General features: G+C 40.0%; 1 protein-coding gene across 2 annotated transcripts; it reads right to left on the bottom strand.

Annotated features, from left to right (window-relative positions):
- Window positions 1-130: 130 nt before the first annotated feature.
- Window positions 131-21,469, bottom strand: atg5 (ATG5 autophagy related 5 homolog (S. cerevisiae)). Of its 2 annotated transcripts, XM_053651231.1 has the most exons (9): window positions 21,232-21,469; window positions 20,685-20,729; window positions 18,475-18,628; window positions 17,852-17,979; window positions 17,552-17,630; window positions 17,287-17,449; window positions 15,458-15,552; window positions 9,479-9,596; window positions 131-2,651 (listed from the first exon to the last, which is right to left on the bottom strand). In XM_053651231.1, exons 3-9 carry the CDS (start codon window positions 18,580-18,582, stop codon window positions 2,515-2,517), a joined length of 828 nt encoding a protein of 275 aa, XP_053507206.1. In that variant the 5' UTR covers window positions 18,583-18,628; window positions 20,685-20,729; window positions 21,232-21,469; the 3' UTR covers window positions 131-2,514. The 2 variants fall into 2 exon arrangements, with proteins under 2 accessions (XP_053507206.1, XP_053507205.1); XM_053651230.1 differs by lacking the exon at window positions 20,685-20,729 and having other exon boundaries at window positions 21,232-21,467.
- Between the last annotated feature and the right edge of the window lie 557 nt (window positions 21,470-22,026).

Genomic DNA, 22,026 nt, shown 5'->3' with positions numbered 1-22,026 from the left:
AGATTCCAGAAATATTTGGTCCCTTTTCTACACAATATCGAATCCAAAAATAACTTATTTCTTTATTTTTAAACAGATATTTAGCACTGTATCTCCCCCCACACACCAGCATTAAATTGAAGACAGTAACTTAGTTACAAAATATTGTTTTAATTATATATTAAGCATTTTTTTTTCAAGTTAAGTAGCAAAAGACAGAAAAGCAAGCCATGGCATGATAAAAAGAAAAGAAAGAAAGAAAAATTCGTTTGATCACACTTGTTCCGAAAGAACGTGTAGATTTCAGCATCGACATTTCAGTAGATTAATTACAATCAATCAATGCGCACATCTGGAGTCCGATTTAAAATACAAAATAATAAAATCCCCCGACGCGCACATTTCAAAGCTTCGAAGCCCCAGGTCTTCCAGACGGTTTGCTGAGAAGTGGCCTGGTGTGGTTTGAGTATTCGCTCTCCCCATCTGTCTGAGAGTGTACACTCACTTATTCCTATAAGCAAATAATCATTCTCAGCTGCTAATCGTCTGCTCGACTGTCCAACCTCCTCCGTCACGTCCCGTCCGAACGAAATAAACGCAAACAAATGTTGCCAGCCTAAACAGTTCTGTCTAGCGGCTGTATAATCAGAGTTGATTAAATATTGTGCTGGATCAGCTATAATGTGTTAAATTCGATAAAATCTTTACTGAGCATTCGATCAGGCGATTATGCTGCAGTTCTCTTATGATACATACACCTCATGATACATCTCGTACATACAGAGTTAACTGCAACAGATGAACTGGCTGTCGTGTTTTTTTTATATATATGTATATATATAAAAAAAAATATACAAATAAAAACGAGAAAAAAAAAACATGAGAATGCCCATACTATGCTTTTATATTTGTATGGTGTTATAACAGTTGGAATCTGAGTTCATTATTTATGGAAATAATCTGTTTGAATGACATGTCCAGTTCCCAGACTGAACCTACAACCAGGAATTGAGCAATGACAGTTTTCTACTCAGACATAATCCTCCCCCACCCCCCAAGGGAATCTGGGTTTAGTGGTTCCTGATAAATAAACGAGTTCCAAGAGAAGCTATAAACGAATAATTAGCGTGTTAGTCAGCTGCTGTAAATACTGAAAAAATGTGCACCGATGTGCATCCTCATTTTGCAGAATCACGGGTGTCCCTGGGGAAATGAGGGCGGAGCTCAATGTATATTTGATCATCCAACCATAAACTTGATCCTGTGGCATCGTTATAATACTGGGATGGATATACGAGTAACCTGAGCGCCTGGGACAAACTGATTTTTATTAATAGTTGCATGTAGATTCAACAACCTGAAAAAGAAGATAAACTTTGACTGGGCAAAACAAAAGTTTTCCTAAGCACGTTTAAATGCAATTGACGTCATGCACATTGATACGGTAACTACAGTGCATGTTTCACATTTCTTTCGAATTAAGTGGTGTACACAGATGACAATCGTCTCTGAATCAGCAGCATGCAGGTATGTGGAAACACTGCTGACATTCCAGCACAAAGTGCTCATATAATTGTCTTGCTAGCACAACACGCAGTTACCTCGCGAGTAAAAACACTCGAGCAGGACACAAATAACATTTAAACTTGCGATGCGAGTACTGAACACACATCTCGTATCCAAAATATTACCAATGACATAGTGACTTCTTGTCAAGTTCGTGTTGCTGCACATAACTACCTAACTGTTTGTTTCTATTACACAAATACATGTGACTGGGCAAGGACATTGGAGCTTTCACTTGCCTGGTAGGCTAGATAAACAAATAAATGTATCATTCGTCCCTTAATGCTGGTTTACATTCTAGTAAACTTTGTTACTAGTGTTGATTACACATTATAAAAGCAAGCCTAGCTACTTAATGTTAGACCTTAACATTAGTACAGTGTTAGGTTTAACGGTTTAATGTTGAAATCGTTATTGTATTCAGAGCACCATATTGAGCTGTCGAAACGGCGACTGGCTGATCAAAACTTAAGCTCTGGCCTTTTTGACCCAGGGATACCAATCACTCAGCAAAACCAGGACAAAATCAGGAGTGTGCCTCATCATGCCGGTGTGAAGATGAGTGAGTTCTAAGGCAACATGTAAAGAGATCTCATCAGAGAGAGAGAGAGAGAGAGAGAGAGAGAGAGAGAGAGAGAGAGAGAACTGCATACCAGGGATGTAAAAAGATTAGTTTAGTAAACAGTGTGGAGAAAATATCTGAATCTCATCTGAACTAGTAGGCTAATTTGTTACATAAAAATACCAAGGTAATACTCGGATATAGAGACAGAAAAAGGTGTTATTTACATCCCTATGGCATGCATAAGAAAGGAACGATATTTCCATTCCACCAAATCTCGGAGCAGTGGGCGTGGCAGGCCAAGTAGTCAAATGTGAATGCAGGAAGTTTGAGAAAGTGAATACACTTCTGGAAGGGTCCCTCCTGGATGACGGGAGCAGCAGTCGTTCTCGGGCCACCTGGGCAGTTCAGTCGTTTGGTGCTGGGATGATGCAGATGTGAAGGAAGTTGTCTGGATAGCTCAGGTGCTCGCTGAGCCACTGGATGGGCGTCTCGAACAGCGGCTCAATGCCGTGAATCACCACTTGGTATTTCTTTGGATCATCTATTATGGGGAGAGTGAGAGAGAGAGAGAGAGAGAGAGAGAGAGAGAGAGAGAGAGAGAGAGAGAGAGAGAGATGTTGGATGAACCGATGAACTGTGAGTGACTTATCAGTTTGTCGGTCAGTGAAGTGTCCATTTGCCTCCTTTTCTAAATGTGCCTGCAAGTCAGTCTATCCATCATTTTGTCTGAGAAACAGGAGGGCACTCAGGGGTTCAGTGGTCACTGACAAGGACTAATGAATCTCCCTCTGCTCCAGTGAGTCTGTGCATGTTCGTTTTTTAATTACTGAAAGTAAACCATTTAAATTTCCTTCTAAAAAACAAAAAAGAAAAACCCACTGCTGTAATATTTAGATTTCCATGCTTTCGGTGCAACAAGCTGGTAGACTGTAACCCCTCAACCACATCACTCCATTTTATACCCAAAAATCTGGCCGGCTTTTGTGGATAAAGTCATGAATAGCTCCACTGTTTGTGCTGGAAAGTGCACAACAGCCACGGTCTCTTCATCATCTTTTACTCATGACGATCAGCGCTGAGCTCACGCTGGAAAGTTGAGGGTGAATGCTGGAGGCCGGAACATTAGCCTGCTGACCTACGGGAAGGAGGTGAGGTTAAATAGCTAATGCGGCAGGGGGAGAGCAAAACGCCGGCTCAGCCACCGACACGCACACTGGATGACCTTCTCCTACTGCTGACCCGAATTGTGATCTGCTCCAGCTTGAACTGACTCGGACACATCCAATAGCCCGAGGTCTGTATCCCGTATACACTCCACTACAGTTTCCACAGAGGTTTGGTAAGCTAAACCGCTCCTTCACAATCCTACACAGTTCTGGTACGAGTTCCAGACAAACTGTACGAGTGATAAGACATTTCAAGGCGTGGCTAAATTATAGCAGCACACCAAATATGACTGTGCCTAAGACAGACAATGACTATTACTTCATTGTTCACTATTATTTTACTATTGTTTTAAGGTCTTGCGTGAATTTGACTTCAAATTCACTGTTTTTACTACACATTTTTGAAGCCTTTTTCTCAAAAAGCCCATTTCCAAGAAAACCCCACTGCCAATATGAAAAATGCACTAGTACTTGATTGCTTGTTAAAAAAAGTAGAGGGTTGGTTATTCTATTAAGTTCACATTTGACCGAAAAACGTACTGGCATTATTTATTACGATACTGATTTTATATCGCAATATTGCGCCTGTATGATGAAAGTTGAATATCATGTTGGCAATTGACTATTTTATGGCTGATTCTCATCCAAGAGGTCCACAGCAACAACCTGTAATTAACACCCACACCCACACACACACACATACATCGCACCTTGGTAATCAGACTCCATCAATCAACTTGTGACATCTTTTAGCTACGAGCCAAGTATTGGGCCTGGGGTTAACGCTAGGGCACAGCGAGCGAGAACGACGACGGAGACGCACACAGGACAAAGTTGGCGCCAACTCCTGAAGGCCACACCTTATCATCCACTCATACCAAACTTCAATTTGGTGTAAAGCAAGGGGCGGAGCTTTAGCGACACTTTATGACTAACAGCCTGACGGTTTTAATCCCGGCCCTGGTGCAAAACTAAAATGCAAGTACACATCATAACAAGATAACCGTTATAAGGGCGGTTTGGCCGTTAAACAAGGCCCGACACTGAGACAGAAAGGTTAAACAGAAGTAAAACAATGGCGAGCCAAAAAAAACCAAAAACATTTAACAGCTATTCATGATAACCATTACAGATGTTATCTGGGGGGGGGGATGAGACCACGTAATTTATGACACGTCGAATTATCAATCAATCATAAACAACCGGGATGGGTTCAAAAACGGATTCCAAAAACATTCCTTTTCAGAGAGAGAGAGAAAGTAATAGGAAGATTCACGTAATGATCCGCAAATGCAAAACCACAATATCTGAAAACAGAGAGTAAAAGTTGAAGGGCGTTGTAACAGCTTTTCTCTTGAAGCTAACCATCATATTTTCTCTCTCGGAGGGTGGGTGCCTCATTCACTCTCAATATGACACAAAGGGGGAATTCAGTGACAGTAAAGAAAAAAGCACGGTCGCACAGTTGATCCTAAAGTGAACGCAGACACCCACAGGTGTTCCTACACATCAATTCCATCACCATTTTCTTCACGGACCATTTAAAATTCTTAATAGTGGACTTATATTAGAACGATATTTCCGATGTGAAACCTGACCAAAGTTCCTAGGTGAAATAAAAATGTTTAAAATGACTGGTCTTTGTAAATATGAAACCAAACTGTGATTTAACTCTTCGTCAAATTCCCTCCATCTCTCACCACCACCTGCCAAGTGTTGGGTTTTTGGTGTCTATTTGCATCAATATTGTTTACAGTGATAGTAAATGATTAATTCACCTTCAACTAGCACTTTATCCTGGTCTGGGTTGTGGTGGATCCAGAACATATCCCTGGGAGCGAGGTGGGAATCGGCTCTGGATGGGATGCCAGTTCGTCACATGGAACCATACATATACGTTAACACCTAAAGGCAATTCAGTGTAACCAAGCCACCTACTGACAGGTTTTCAGGAGGTGGTAGAAACCAGAGAACACGGAGGAACAGAAATTCGGCCCGGACAGTAACCCGAGCTCGTAAGACGAAGCTACCTCTCGTAACTCTCGATTTTTAAAATTTTTTTATAATGGTGTTATGGTCCAATACTGTCCAATATCAACATCTGATATCATGTGATACAACGGTGCAAGTCTAATGTACTTATGCTAATTACAAAGGACATATTCCAGACATATTTGACAATTAATAATGGCAAAATAGACTGTAAAATGTGCTCTGAGAAAATAAAACTTATTTTTGCTTATTGCTGTACAGAAACGCTTTGCCAAGGTGGAACAAAACTCGCTCGTCATTGATCCAACGTAATTAATGTAGCTAACGAACGCACTTCATTTAAAATCAACCAGTTCTTTTCATGGCCTATATGTAAACTGGGAAAAGAGCCAAATTAAATGCCTTGTGAACTCCCTGATTGATTAATACTAAGTAAGTTACTCATTTTGGTGTCAGTATCAGTCATACAGAGCCCCACAAAACATCTATTTGGTCTGGAAAAAGAGAAGAAGAAGGGGGGGGGCTCAAGGTAGGAGTCAGCATTTTTACTTTCCGTCTTATTTTTGTGCATAAAACTATACAGCACACAGTCTGAACACAATCAGGTCAAAGCTAATTAAGTCATCAGAATGTCTTTTCTACCCACCAGTTTCTTTTCTATACATTCTGAAACCTCCAACATTAAACCCAATAAAAATGGGTGCAGTGGTACAAGTAAAACTCGATTGGGTAACAATTTCTCAGTATTCGAAACGATCATGCTGCGTGAGCGGATGAAGAGTTGACATTTCACAACACCTGTTGATGGCGTTTGCGCAGCGAGTGACTGGTCGCACCGCCGAAACAGGAAACCTTAAAACCAGCTCTGAACGCAGCAAGGGGATGTGGCGTCGGTGCTCCGTTCACTGTACAAACAGAGGACAAATGGTCGCACAGCTTCCCACTACAGACGTATTTATTTATGCGCATGCTTGGACTGAACTGCATGGCCTTCCTTCCGCTAGGAAACTTTCTGAATATTCCACTAAATCACAACACAACTAAAATGATACAACCATCGTCTCCTTATACCTGGAATGCACTGACGAGCACTAACACCTCCGGTTCTACTGAACAGCCTTACTACTTGTTTATCGAAGTTTTCTTGCTTACAAGCAGAAGAGGCATAACAGAACTGAAACCTGAAGTCATGGAGTACAGAGTACAGAGATGAGCCAGCAACACAAAAGCAGATAATCTGGAAGTGAGTACGTCATGGTTATTCCTTCAGCGATTTACTGGGAGAACATGGCCATTTTGGAGTAAACAGTCATATCATCTCTGAACAAATATGGATATTTTTATTTTATAAAAAAGCACTGGTATGAGTAGGAGAAGGGTTTGCATCTATTTACAGATAACGTCTGTCTATTCAAACCTACAGCTCGTGCCAAACCAGGAGACTTGGACTCTGGCTCAATACTATCTCAAATAGGGCCACAGAAATGCTGAAAGAGTAAGCATCTGACGTGTAAGCATTATTGGTTTTGAGTATTCAATGGAGCAGTTTGTCATTTTGAGCTTCCGCCCACCTGTGAGGTTATTTGCAACTGCAGTAAAAACACTGACGCGTCTTCTACCTGGCCACACCCATCACCTTCTCTTGTACCTATAGACTGCCAAGATAAGTAGTACATAATGAGTAGCACTCGTATGGAAATGAGAACTAAAGGGCAAAGCTAGAATGTCAAGGGTCAGGCTTGTTTTTTTTTTTGTTTTTTTTTTGACTTCTCAACCCTGAAGAAAAAAAAAAAGAACAAGAAAGAGGTGAAAAAAAAAGATAGTAAACAATTAACAACAAACACACAAAAACAGTACTTTTGATGACTGAAACAAGGACTGCGAAAAGGTTCCACACGGCCAAAGATGTTCACGCTTGATCAAACTGCGAATATTGTGACAAACAGGATTATTAATCACTTTCTAATTATCATCTAATTTACATTTACTCTTTGTTTTTATGGTCAAAATGTCATCTTTTCTTCTCTTCTCTTTTGAAAGTGCTGGGGTTTTTTTTTTTGACCATTTGATCTAAAAAAAAATAATAATAATCTAAATACAAATAGTAACATCTCAAAAAAAGTGTACTGTGATGTCATTTATCACAAAATTAATATTATTTCGTTATATTGCCCCAGCAATATATATATAAAAAAGGGTTCTAGCCCTTAATTATTACAGACAGCATTAAAAACACTCTTTTTTTTTTTTACTTTGTACAATAAACTGGAGGTTCAGAAAGAAAACGAGTTACTGAAAATGTATTATGGCCAACATGGAGTCCTACATTTGTGACAATTTTTATTGATTTATTTTTTTAATCTGGCAACAATTAATACAGAATTATTTAAATTTGGATAAAAATCTACAAATATTCATATCACTATATATCTGAAAATATATTTGGCAGGAAGAATTCTCTAAGACAGGCTCTTCATTCAACAGACAATTATTAAATCCAGATGCTAATCATAAACACTAAAGAAAAAAGGCCTCAGAAGAGCAGAACATTTAACTGCTTTCTCTTGCCGTGCCTTGAGGTTGCTGTTGATACACACAGCACACTGCGGTCGAGTACTGCAGAGCCCGAGAGCCCAAACATTACAATGTTCTTGCTCAAGCATGGCCAACACTATTTGTTCAAACCACAACTCCTCATTTCTGCCCATTTACACGGCCCGAGAGGCCGAGTACGAGCTGTACGAGACGAACGCATACGCAACGTCTATGACGGGATCCTGTGGAACCCAGAAAGTTTCTGAATAAATCTGTCTTGTTTATTCCAGACCGGAATACTTTTCTAATAGTGACCCCTTTCCACTGCTATGGTCTGAGACGATCGATGAAATGCTCCGCGTGGCGAACTGGAATGCCCCATCTCTGTCACACACACTCAGTCTGAGAGATCTGAAAGAGAGCACGCTCTTAGTGTGCTGTGAAGATTGACAGCACAGTAGTGATGCAGAGTGTGGATAGGTGGGTGTGGGCCAGCTGTAGGTTTCCCCACTAACAGCGTGGGCTGATGTGAAGGTTCGATGGGCGGGGGCTTTTCTGAGCAAATCATTTATTTGAAATAATACCACCATTGCTCAGTTTCTAAGAGGATGGTTAAAAATATTTGAAAATAAAGCCAAAAAAAAAATTCGTTCACTGTTCCGACTGACTTATAAAGCGTGGGGATTTCTCAATTCTCAAAGATTGGCTTGTTGACGTTTTGAAATCTCACATGCTGAAAAGCGTAGGAGAGGCTACACTCGGCTGCGTGTCTCTGCTTATCCACTTGAAACTGCTTACAGCCAAATGAGTAGAGTGCTCTTTTGTGTCTGAGACCAGATGCTAATTAACAGCAATTGTTGATCTTAGCATTGGTGGGCGAAAAGCATTCTTGGCCCCGTCTTGCCGTTTTCTTCTTGGGAATCCCCGGCTAAATTAACCCAGCGTGTTGTACCAAGTCATCCTTGAGGTTTCGCTGACATCAAAGCTTTTCCATGAACTATATATATATATAAAAACGTACGGGAAACGATCGGTTGACCACTTATCACCAAAAAAAAAAAAATACAGCTTTACTCCTCAACGGTTACATCAATTAGACATAGGAGACACAGAATACATTGTATTTGTAAAGAGAGTGCGTGATCTAAACACACCGTTTATCTGCGTCTTCCATCTCCTCAACAGGGAAGTGAAAAAACCCAAACAAACAGCAAAGGCACTTTCACTTTAATGCCACTGCTGGGAGAAATGGAGAGTGTGTCCGTGTTTGTGTGTGTGTGTAGTGGTCCCTTTACTTTCATGTGCCGTCTCAGATAAGAGGACAATGGCAGCGAGGAACACAGCACCCGCAGGTGGGACAGCCTGCATGGTGGAGCACATCTGACTTCCTCTGAGGAGAAAGCCACACAGCTCCTGTTTTGGCTCTGACCCTTATTCATACCTCCTGCCGTCTTTTTCTCCTTCCTTCTCTTTTCTTCTTCTCTCACCCTCTTTGTCACGCATATCTTTAATCTTTGGATCAAATCTAAGCAGGGCTGCTGCACAATAAAAATGATGACGCTTTATGGAGAGTCTTTGAACTTCCTGTCAAACAAAACATCTTAGAAAATATTACCATCAAACGTCAGTGTGTGCGTGCGTGTGTGTGTACGTGTATTTAACTGTGATGACCTACCATCCTGGCATACGGCAGCAGGGCACATCTCTTTGAGAAGATCTCCCAAGGTGTGGGCGTGGCCTTCAGAAGAAACGGGCCGGAACGGCTTCTGAATGAACGGCCTGTCGCTCAGCGTCTACAGAACACACACAAATATCTGTAAGCGCTTTCAGCAGCTCTTTACCTGTCTAACAGAATTTAACGCCCTTCTACATCCTATTAGAAATAAATTAAAACCATACGGATGAGGGACAAACGAAAGGAAAAAGCGGTGGTTCTCCCTATTTATTTATTTTTACTCACATGATTTGGCTCCCTAGACTGAACAAGTCACTGCAAATAAATACTTCTGACCTTTACTTCACCTTTGTCCTGTTAAAAAAAAATAAAAATTTCTATCTTGATGGGAGTGGCTTCATCTAGATTGACCCGCCCACATTAACAGGGTACAAGGCTCACCGAAACTGATGTGTCACAAATACACGTAATAATTTCTGCCCAACTGGGGTTGACACATGGCAGTAGGAAGAAAGCCAGCATCAACAAAACTTTTTGAACGTGGAGGGAACTTTTAACTCGGGGTTTTGTCCAAGAAAACATTTGCACAAAACTTTACTACAAGATTGACCAATGATCTGGATTGTCTTTGACTCTAAAAGGTTTGGCTTTGATAAAGCCAAAGTTTCATTCTAAACTGATTTCAATCATTTCTGATGAACTCTTTGTTCTTTAAGAATAAACAAACGAAAAATAAATAAACTAAATAAAACAGCCATGTTAAGTAAGGTCTAATATGGGTTCCATTATTTATGGAATAAAAAGAGTCATTTATGGAATGACTCTGAGTGTCAGAATGACAGCAGGACACGTAAAGGTAGTCAGAGGTTTTTTGGTCCAAGTTAATTAACCCTATCCGGCTTGATTCTCAAAATAACACCATTATCCACCATTCTCTTCCGAGCAACGCCGTTTATTCTTCCGACTCCAGAATGGAGGAATGTTACTGCAAGAGGCGGAGCAAAATGATTGACCGGAGCGAAAAGACGCCTCCTTGTCCCGAGTGGGACAGATGTTGGTGGTCCGGATAGTTTACTCTTTACAGACCCTGGGGTACCATACAGACTGGATGCTCTCCTCTGAGCAGACACGTTAGCGGTGTTGTCAGAACATGAGGAGCCAGCTTCAAGTATCATTTAGTCAGATCTAATGCAAAAGTGTTCTCTCACTTCAAAGAACAACGTTCACACACTTTTGTGTTTCATATTTACACCCCATCAGTCTATCAAAAAAAAAAAAAACACCAACCAAAAAAAAAAGTAGCAGCTTGGTTTCCAAATCAGTAAATCCATTTCACAGTGCGTTGCTCCCCATTATTTGGCAAGTCATAGGGGAAAATGGTTAACTATTTGTGGATTCGTAATCGTACAGATGTGCCAGATCCGCCCCCGGCTGCAGGCCGAGCGGGAAGCCGGGGATCCCCACATCATCGTGACTGGGCGTGTGTTATCCAGCTTCATGTTAGCACTGTGCAATGACTAAACAGTGTCTAGCAATATTTGTGTGAGAACCGGTTTCATCCTGCGTTGAAACTAAATCAGGGATCCAAAGAGGAAATGTCCTTTTACAAAAAAAAAAAAAAAAAAAAACACCATGGCAACACCACACCCCAAATAACATACACATTGAAACAGCCTGACTTAAGTGCAGTTACGTTTCATAGAGAAAATATTGAGACCTGGACCGAACTCTTCATGAGCCTGCGTAAGGAGATTTTACATCAGTTACAAAAATTTGTATGATCGCTAGAAGAAAGATTTGCATACACAGGAGGATAGAGGATACAATTTCATGTTGATTAGTTTTTCCGTTAGAGGGACTAATTATTAAACTGAACTTTGACAGCTGGCTTAAATTATGGTCTGTATTTATTTGCATTAAAAACAACTCGGTGCAATCAAGCGTGAATTGAGAAGCCTGGTTGGAAATAAAACGCTCCTTCCGTGCAAGGCCTTGCCTTTTGATCTCCGAGGTGTCGAGTGCTGGAAAAGGTTCAGTTTTTCGCCCCGGTTTCACAGGCAGTCAGCGACTGACGATGTCAAACAGCAGGCTGACTAACAATATGAGCCAACGGTGTGAAATAGTGTGAAAAGGAAACCATCGACATGGATGGCTCAGGTGTTGCAACTGTAACTAAAATCCCCGAGCTCCAGGAAGAGAAGGTGGCTCAGGATACGTCGTTGCAAGATCGCCTTACCAGAAAACCTGACTCACCACATGAGTTAGCGGCGACTTGCGTACGGTTATCCGTAGGGCCCGAGCGGAGAGAGTGCGATAAGTGACAGCTACTTTGATGCATTTTTAAAACGTCACAATCAATTATTAAGGCCAATACTGGCGTAGAGGATCATTAATACTGATGAGAAGTGTGATACTGCGTGTGCAGACACTTTCTTTTCAGTTCCCAGACACACAAGCTGGCAAGAGACCACATGGGTAATGAAGCATTGTTAGTCTTTATCCGAACACAGAGTGCAGGGAAGGGTACGCTTCAAACTGACCTTTTGTTCCTAAGTAAAGCTTCGGCTTCTTGCTTGGAGATCCTAATGTAGAAATCTACTTAGGGAGGTTGAACGAGAGTCACGTTGTGAACATTGTGTCCCCTAAGCATGTGATCCCAGTCTGTACTGTAAACATCAACAAAAATTCAAGATTTCAAGCTCATCACTAGCGTGTAAACAATTTTCAAAACGCACACTAAATTTGGATGCGCTATATGTAATTAGTCTAAACACAATCGCATACGTTTTCCACTCAGAGTAAGATGTGGACCTCGATTCAGAACTAGAAGCCATTTCAGGTCACCTAATATCACGTGACGTCTTGGAAAAGATCAGCATGTCGGAAGGTTCCGATAAACGAACCGGCAACAATCGTTTTTAAGCAATTAAGTTATAAATAGGTAAACAACAAAAAGTATTAATTATCAATAGTGAACCGTCTCATTTTTAAAAGGCATCGAAGCAGTTTAATTTGATGTTAAACTACGGGGTGTAATGATCAGACGATTTAGAACGACGCATTGCCAACAACTGAAATTAACTGAGGACACAATCATAGCTTTATCATCTATTAAACTGTTTAGAATTTAATTACTTTAATTATAATTGATCTAATTATAATTGAAGGACTGACAATGTTTATCCTGCGTTGACATGTTTATTTTCTTTGCAAGTGTGCCACCATACTGGCGACAGCGACAACGCCGCAGGTTAACAAGCAACATACGAATTGAGATTCTCTTAGTGCTATGCAAATTAGGTACGACTCAGTACAGCTACAAAGTCAAATAGTTGGCTCAACAGCGATTTATGTACAGTGCCCTCCACTAATATTGGCACCCTTGGTAAATATGAGCAAAGAAAGCTGTGAAAAATTGTCTTCATTGTTTAACCTTTTGATCTTTTGTTAATTATTTTTTCTTTATTAGAAAAATACTCTGCTCTCAAGGATCTCAAACAACTGCAAACAATACAGGTTTATCAAAACAAACAAACAAAAAAACTTTGTTAAATATAGGTGTGCAGCAATTATTGGCACCCTTTTACTTTATGCCATCTCCCTTTGCCAAGATAACAGCTCCAAGTCTTCTCCTATAATGCCTGATGAGGTTGGAGAATACACGGCAAGGGATTTGAGACTATTCGTCCATACAGAATCTCTCCAGATCCTTCACACTTCACTTCACACGTCCACGCTGGTGGACTCTCCTCTTCAGTTCACTCCACAGGTTTTCTATGGGGTTCGAGTCAGGGGACTGGGATGGTCATGGCAGGACCTTGATTTTGTGGTCAGTAAACCATTTGTGTGTTGATTTTGATGTAAGTTTTGGATCATTGTCCTGCTGGAAGATCCAACCACGGCCCATTTGAAGCTTTCTGGCAGGTTTACAATATGCCACCAACATATTTAACCGTGGGCATGAGGTACTTTTCCATATGGCTACCTCTCTTTGTGCGCCAAAACCACCTCTGGTGTTTATTACCAAAAAGCTCTATTTTGGTTTCGTCTGACCATAGAACCTGATCCCATTTGAAGTTCCAGTAGTGTCTGGCAAACTGAAGACACTCGAGTTTGTTGTTGGATGAGAGTAGAGTTCTTGAAACCCTTCCAAACAACTTGTGGTGATGTAGGTGACTTCGGATTGTAGTTCTGGAGACTTTCTGACCCCAAGACGCAACTGACTTCTGCAATTCTCCAGCTGTGATGCTTGGAGATTTTTTGTCCACTCGAACCGTCCTCTTCACAGTGCGTTGAGACGATATAGACACACGCCCTCTTCCAGGTCGATGCATAACATTTCCAGTTGACTGGAACTTCTTAATTATTGCCCTGATGGGGGGAAATGGGCATTTTCAATTCTTCTGCTATTTTCTTAGACACTTCCCATTTTGTGAAGCTCAACATCCTTTTGCCGCACATCACAGCTATATTCATCGGTCTTACCCATTGTTACGAATGACTAAGGAAATTTGGCCTATGCTTTACCTTATTTATACCCCTGTGAAACATGAAATCATGGTTGAACAATTTCCTGTTCCTAGTCACCAAGGTGTACTAAAAAAGAATCTCGTATGAAAAAGCCATAGGTAGAGTAGTTGTTCACAAGCATCACGTGATCTGTGATTTGTGGCTCATATACATACTCGTTTGAGTGCAAACCCTATCAGATGCTAAAAACAAAAGCGCATGGAGCTGTGCACCTGTGGCTGAATCTCAAATATAGTTCAACACTATGCATAAGGGCACTCATTAGGATGGTCAGCTCCAATGCATTTTATCCTACGTAGGGTGCAAACAAAGTGAACAGGAGGCCAAATGGAAGTAATTTTACCCTAGAAGATGGCAGATTACAACAGTGATAATCCCTTGCTTAAACTTTCCAAGAGTAACAAATTGTGGCTGGCAGACAGCCACTAGACTTTTACTGAAGATTTTTGTTCCAGTAGAGACATCAATTCAGCCAGAGACGTTTATCAGGATCTCTGTATGACAGCATTTGACCAATCAATCAAAAAAACTTTTTATATCTTAATACATTTGTTTACCCTTTTTGTCCAGGTAAAATGTGAACCATGCTGATATACAGGTTTAGTATAATAGCGAACATAGCAACAATGTGGAGGATTATGGGTAAATTTGCAAGCCATTTAAATGACAACACATTAGAAACACTATCCCCACATATTTGTAGCTTTTGGTCTTTATTATTACCTTTATTAAATATATAGTATGTTAGAAATTTGTACATAATTACTTCTAATATATTATTAACACTTTTAGGGATTCCCAGTAACTTAAGTGATGTCAGCTTCTTAGAAACTCTGGTGTAAAAAAAAAAAATAATAAAAAAAATCTAAAATGCACACAAGTCTACACGTTTACTCAGTGTAAAAACAGACAGATCAGACGATTTATAATCCTTACGAAAATTTTACCGTATACTTTGTAACTATACCAAAACGTCCCTTTAAAAAAGCATTTTATTTAAATCCTGAAACCCATGGCCTATTACACCTGCAGTGGCAAGTGAACTGGTCCTACTTGAAACGCTCAAAGCAAGTACAAATTAAGAAATAATTAACCGATGCACGAGTCGACTTTAAAGGTTTTCCAATATTATGAGAGAGCAGTTTGCAATTCGCTCTTCATTCATTTAGCGTTTTCTCCGGGGACCAACGCTAAAGTATAAACATATACCAGATGTCTTAAATCAAACACCACCTTTCTAGACAGAGAAGACTATTCCTGGCCTAACTAATTCCATCAGTGATGATTTCCTATTCAATAAATACTACAAGTTTCCTTTTAATTTCCACCATAACAAACTGCAAAAACACAACTGAGAGCCCCATCTACTGGTAACGTGTGTACTGCGGCATGCCATTCATGTGTGTCAGGCTGCTCGCAAAATGCACTTCAGTATACAAGATAAATTACCTGGTATATCCTGAAAGGAATATATCGAAAGCCGCCCTCCTCAGTTGGATATTCCATCAGTTTGCGATTTATGGCCCAGAACTGGTCAAATTTATCTGTAAGAAACAACAACAACAACAAAAAAAAACATCATATGTAGCTGCTAAACTAATATACAAAAGTGCAAAAAAACAAACAAACCCTAAACGACACACACCAAGAACACAAAAATTACTAAATCCCAAATTACTAATTTCACAGAAGTCCAGGGATAAAAATTTCTGTTCATTTGGTTACACGTCTTATAAACAGCAGGATCGTAGCGACTCTTCCACATCCAAGTGCTGAGTGGATGTTCATGGACGTTTCCTCCAACCCACTGTTACCATCCTAAAGTTTATTACTTTCCAATAACACTGTGTCCTGAAGCGTTCTGTTCCTCTTATACCGCAGCAATTTGCCAATGATTAAATTTTTTTTTACTAATAATTAAAGACATCATACTTTGTACCGTTTTGAGTTACATGTAATGTTGTGAAAGCAAATGACCATTTACATTAAAGCAGCTATAAACAGTCCTTCCTGCACCAGTCTCTCTTTTAATGTTAAGACCAAAAAAAAACCCCAACCACACACAACTTGCCATGTTACTGAGAAACCGGAAAGCCTTCCGTCCTCAAGACTTTTACAGTGTCGTAAAACTTTAAAGTATAGCTTTTACCTCCGACTAACATCGGAGACTCCTTCTATAAACGCTAAATAAATGTCTCTTCACCATATCGATGATTCCACCCTTTCATAAACCTGTTAATGTGGTGCATCCACCATACTGTGTAATTGTTACTATAAATAAAAATTATAATAACGTATGTATACTAGGGCTGGGCGATATATCGATACAATATTGATATTGTGATAAACGATTACACGATACACTTTTCAAAGATATTGTTGGTATAGTGACGTATTTTCTGATGTGTTTAATAATTCAACAGTATTGAACAGATGCCACTGATTTGACGTAATTAAAAAAACAACAACTTTTTTTGTCTTTGTAGGGATTTAAAAAAAGTACCATCAAAGGCAGTTTAACGTTATTTCGTTTATTTTACTACCGTTTTGCAGACAGTTTGTTAGCTGAATTACATATCGTGATGTGCATCGAATATTATAGAAATGTACCCAAGTACTGTGATATGGTATTTTTTGGTCATATCGCCAAGCCCTAACGTATACTGTAGATGCAGCCAGAACTACTCTCAGAACTTCTGCCCTACTGACCAATCAGAATCCAGTGCTCAACACTCGAATGTAAAATAACGTCACGATATAAAAGTGGTGCACGCCAGAAATCAGCTAGCAATGTGTTCACTGTTGTGTGTGTTTGTTTTTTGGCTGACAATTTGTTATACTGCAGCTGGTGAATGCAGGAAATAACAGAGACGGGTCTCAGCTGGTGATTTACGTTACAATCCCAGGTCCGCTACTGTAACTTTCACTCCATTTCCTGTCCCGGTTTCCCTCCCTATCGATTCTTCCTGTTCTTTGGAGACATGCAAGGTCAGTATGTTTACGACATGCTGCCAAGCTAAACATCACCAAGACAGTTGTGTCCTGAAACTCCATCTAGCCCTTTCACTTTCAACAGTGAGTATTAAATTATTCAAATTAGACAGCAAGCTGTTTCCGTTTTCCCCTCGTCTGTATTGCTTTAGTTTTCGGTCGCAGATTTTCGCCTGTGCACGTCTGCGTTTCGGGATTGGTCCCCTTTTAAACGACCCAAAGACACAAATTACTGCTCTAAACAGAGCGGACGTGAACGAAGTCGCTACTAAAGTTACGTGACTCACCGTTCTGCAGGCCCATCCACAGCTGCTTGTGATCTTTCTTCTGCATGTCGTTGATGACCTGGCTCTTGTGCTTGAATGCGTCTGCTTCTTTAACGGTGGACATAAAATGGGCTTCTATCACGACGCTCGAGGAGCAGCGGAGCAAGTCTCGATCAGGAAAATGCTGTAATATGCATCATGATGTTCAAATATTATTTGGCAATTGCTTGCTTAATGGGGGGAAAAACACCAAGCAATTATAATCTAGTGATAGCTGATCACGTACCTTAAAGTGTACAGTGATACTCCAAGGGAGAGCAGTATTTGAAGCATGGAGATCGAACAATACTCCGATTGGATAGTGCCTTTAAAAACACAAACAAATGCCCAAAGGGAATCAGAACAGCATTAACATAACTGGTGCGTAATAGGAATCGTTGCTTTAATATTATAAAACCTGGTCTGTGCTGCCACCTTGTGGTAATACCTCTGTGTTTGATATAAATCCATAACCGGCTTAAATATTTTCCTGACGCTCCTCTAAACACACATCATGCAATGAATCAGAAACTCTGGGATTTCCTACCATTTCAGAGGCGTGCCTTCGTATTCGAACCACATTTCCTCTACGTCTTCGGCTTTTAGGACTTTCAGAAAGTGCTTCTTGACCTTGTCGGTCACTAGCGTCAGATAACTGATCCTCGGAAGGAGGAGCTGCAGAAAGGGTGGAACAAACGATCATTATGCTAGCTAGAGGATCGTTTCAGCCTAAAAACACAATCATGGTTAACGATGCATCAAAAAAAAAAACGAGTAATATTTGTACAATTCATTTGTATAAAACTACCAAAGAGCAGACAGATGATTTCGGTGTTGAGAATAAACCCCCATCCCATTTATATGCCGGGAGAAGAGAGCCTTCAAGGAACTATTAGTCTTAGCTTGTTTGACACAAAGACTCATCTTAGAGGCTTATCTTTATAAGATAAGAAGCTTCTACTAATCCTATATGGAGGAATTAAAGACAAAATCATTTTTCTTTAAGCTGAGAAACCATGAAATAGCACAGTATACCAACAGCGATGAATTCACTGTAAAGAATCCTAAATGGGATGCCTGCACACGTTCGTTTTCCTGTACAAGGGTCGAGCAATTAAAGTGATTCAGTACATCGATCCCAGGGTTATACAGAGTGCTGGAGATTCTCACATAAAACGGTTCTGCTTCTCTCTCCGTGACTTCATCTGGATAAAGCATGAAGCACGCCGGTATCCGGCCGAACCACACGTCTCGAAGTACATCTTTGTCATCTGCCATTGTCGCAGCCCTCCAGGTGACACATATGATACGCTCAGGTTTAACACTGTTGAAAAACAAAAAACAAACTAACTAAATTTTTATGTAAAAATAAAATCGATTACGGTATACGTTATAAGTTATACCGGAAGTAGTAGCGCAGCGTTGACTGGCTTGCTCTGAAAGCAGTAGGGGTTGTTTATGTCGTGATTCGTGTGCGTTAAAAACGAATACCGTTTGTTGCTTCGTATCATTACGAAATTACGTTACGAAGCTCAGGAACATGTGCTGTTCGTAGCTGCGCTTACGACCAGGCGAAACTTCATTTGTTGCTACACACACAGACCTAAGGTTAAGGTGGACGTTTCCTGTGAGCGATTGTACAGTCATGCCTGTCTTGCTTTACCTTACTGCATTCTCTACCTCTATAGAGGAAACAACAGTCTTTCTTACTCTTTATTAATTTATCTCCCTAGGGCTGTAGCTATAAAACACTAGCAGAGCTCAGATAACGCTGCTACTACTACTACTAATCATCGTCGTAATCTTTTTTTTTATCCTTAATTTAATGACCGTCCACAGTATTGCAGCTGTGTGACTACAAAAGCGCCCTGGACCTGCTTTACATTAGGGCTGGGTAAAAAATATCGATTCTCCGATTTTAATCATCTACAATTTAACGAAATGATATCGATTCGGGAAATCCCTGAATTGATTCATTAATGCGCATGCTTTATTTGAGGACGTGAATATTATCTGTAGTTCGCCTCTCGTCCTGAAGATGTCGCCATCTCGTGTTTTGAATACGGTTTTATTTTTTAAACGTTTCAAGCTGTTAAATTTTTCTGTTGCACATTTACAATGTTTTATTTATTTTTTTTACAGTAATGTGCAGTTTGTACTTACGTTGTGTGTATTGTATGCACATATTTATGATTTCTTGTTACAATGATACTCAAAAGTAAAAATAAGAAGTAATTAAACATAATTGGGTGGGCCCTATTGTTAATGTAAATGTGGATTTCAGTAAGATAGCTAAGCAGGAGGGTTTCAGTTATCAGCATTTATATTAAAACATGGATTCCATGTCTGCAAAACTAACATTTTAGATGAAATATTGATAATTAATCGATATTGAATCGAAACGAAACCATATAAACAAGAATCGGAATCGTCAAATTGGTCACAATGCCCAGCGATACTATACATGAGCACCCCGATGTCCGGTTGACACGAACACACCTGCCATAATTCACACAAAGAGTCACGGAGCGTAGAAAAAAAGGCGGATACTAGTCTTATTCTGCATTTGACGTAACTCGAAAGTCGGAATCGTGCCTCATTTTTGAGCGTGTTTGAGCAACAAAGTGGAAACAAAACTGAAAATACGTCACATAAGCGCGCTGCGTTCTCGAACTTCACCCCATGATGTCAGAGCGGCACACAAACACTAAACTAGGGTTGTACGGTACACCGGTACTACGGTAGTTTCGCGATACTAAAGCGTCAAAATACCGCCGATGCCACTGTATATTTTTAACCGTCCGTACCGCAAATTATGTCATACGTTCGTCAGCTAGTACTATTTTCGCTAAAACGACACGCATCGTTGCTTTTGCAGAATCCACAAAGCTCAGAGACATCATTTTAACCGAAATTCTTCACCTTAACCTGTAAAGATTTCCTCTTTTCTAATAAGCGATCTAACCTCCCCGAATTTTTTTTCCAAACTCAGTTACGTATTTCTAACCTTGTGTTCGTTCTTAGTTCTCTGACGACAATTCAGAAATCCAGTCGCATGATTTCACGGCTCTGGGGAACAACAGATGAAATACGCGACACTTATGAATGATTAATTACAAAAGGAAAAACCGGTTTGTGTGTTTTCATTGATTTAAAAATCGACACGTTTGTGTAAAATCTGGTTCATTTTGTAGCTTTGAGTTATGAATGAACACAATACTGTGTGGTATCGTGATACTTCATCTGGTGTAGTATCGCAATGTATGTTTACGGTATCAGGACAACCCTAGTACTAACTTCTCACAGAAACAATGAAAATACACCACCAAGCAACCAACGTGAATCACTAAACACATCACAACCCTTCAGTATACACATACCTAATGTGTTTGGAGTTTTTGGATGAGGTTTTCCTTTAATTAAGGCTGTAGACGGAGAAAGTTAAAGTTACAAATTTATAAAAAAGTGATTCATATATGATGATAAGGGTTTGCATGACAAAGTGTCCAGGATACAACTTAAAAACAGGCACACAATTAGCAAACACTCAACATTTCCTTCTTAAATATTACATATATATACACAATATCACAAAGCTGATGCTAGTGAGTTACAGGTAATAATTCTGGCTGGATGTTTAATGAAACTCGTCAGTTTTTAACTTTTTACTTCCGTGAACCGGCCAAATCAAGCTAAGGGCTGCTAGTTAGTCAGGTTACTAACAACGAAACCAAGTTTGCTAGCTTAAAGATAGATAGATAGATAGATAGATAGATAGATAGATAGATAAATAAATAAATAAATAAATAAATAAACAAACAAACAAACAAACAGCCGAGCTTCGTCTCTGCGGAAGAATGAACGCTGGTTGAGCAAAGCGTTGCTAGCTAGCAATGGCTAATCGACTCGCGTCGCGTGCGTGCTTACCTCCAACCGTTTCTTCTTATCTTCTCCGCGAGCTTCCGAACCTCCTTTATTTACAAACAGAGCGAAAAAATGCAAACATGGCTAGTTGGAAACATTTACGACATATTTACCTAAACAATAAACACCGAACAGCTCTGTGTTCATCCGTAAGGTTTTTGTAACTAGGCTAAGCTAAAGGAAGGTAACGAACGCTTGCTAATCCATTAGCAGAGAGGTGTCAAGATTAGTTCCAAATTGTTACATATTCCCTATGCAAGTGCACTACATAGGGTACTTGGAATGTAGTGGACCACTCACTATGTAGTCCAATAAGAACCGATTTTGGATTCAGCCTTCGGTACGCCCTTTTTCTTCTTCGCCGACGTTTTGGTAACGTGTAAACAGGATGGTTGTAATAATACCGCCATCTAGAGGTCAAGGTCAGAAACTGCACCCTATTCACTGTTTATACAGAATACCGAGAGCACTGATTCATTGACGGGTTGATTGCTTGATTGATTGATTGATTGATTGATTCATTCATTCATTCAGCAATCCATCCATCTTCAGTGACCTCTTTATTCTCGTCAGACTCGCGAGCTTCAATGTGTGTGTAGTCATGATGGGAATTCCGACTCTATACAGTGAGTCACATCATTTGATTCGGCTCAACAAGAAGGAGTCGACTCTTTCATTCTCGGAAACGGCTCATTTCCATTTTTTTTTTTTTTTTTTTGGCTAAACCAAAGTTTGAACAAATTCTTCTTCGTTGCGTAACTATGCCTAAAATTGTTTAATGAATTATTACTCTACCTT

Source organism: Ictalurus furcatus, chromosome 20, assembly GCF_023375685.1.
Source record: "Ictalurus furcatus strain D&B chromosome 20, Billie_1.0, whole genome shotgun sequence".
Taxonomy (NCBI): Eukaryota; Metazoa; Chordata; class Actinopteri; order Siluriformes; family Ictaluridae; genus Ictalurus; species Ictalurus furcatus.
The sequence above is the reverse complement of the archived record's forward strand: the minus strand, read 5'-3'. Positions and strand labels throughout refer to the sequence as shown.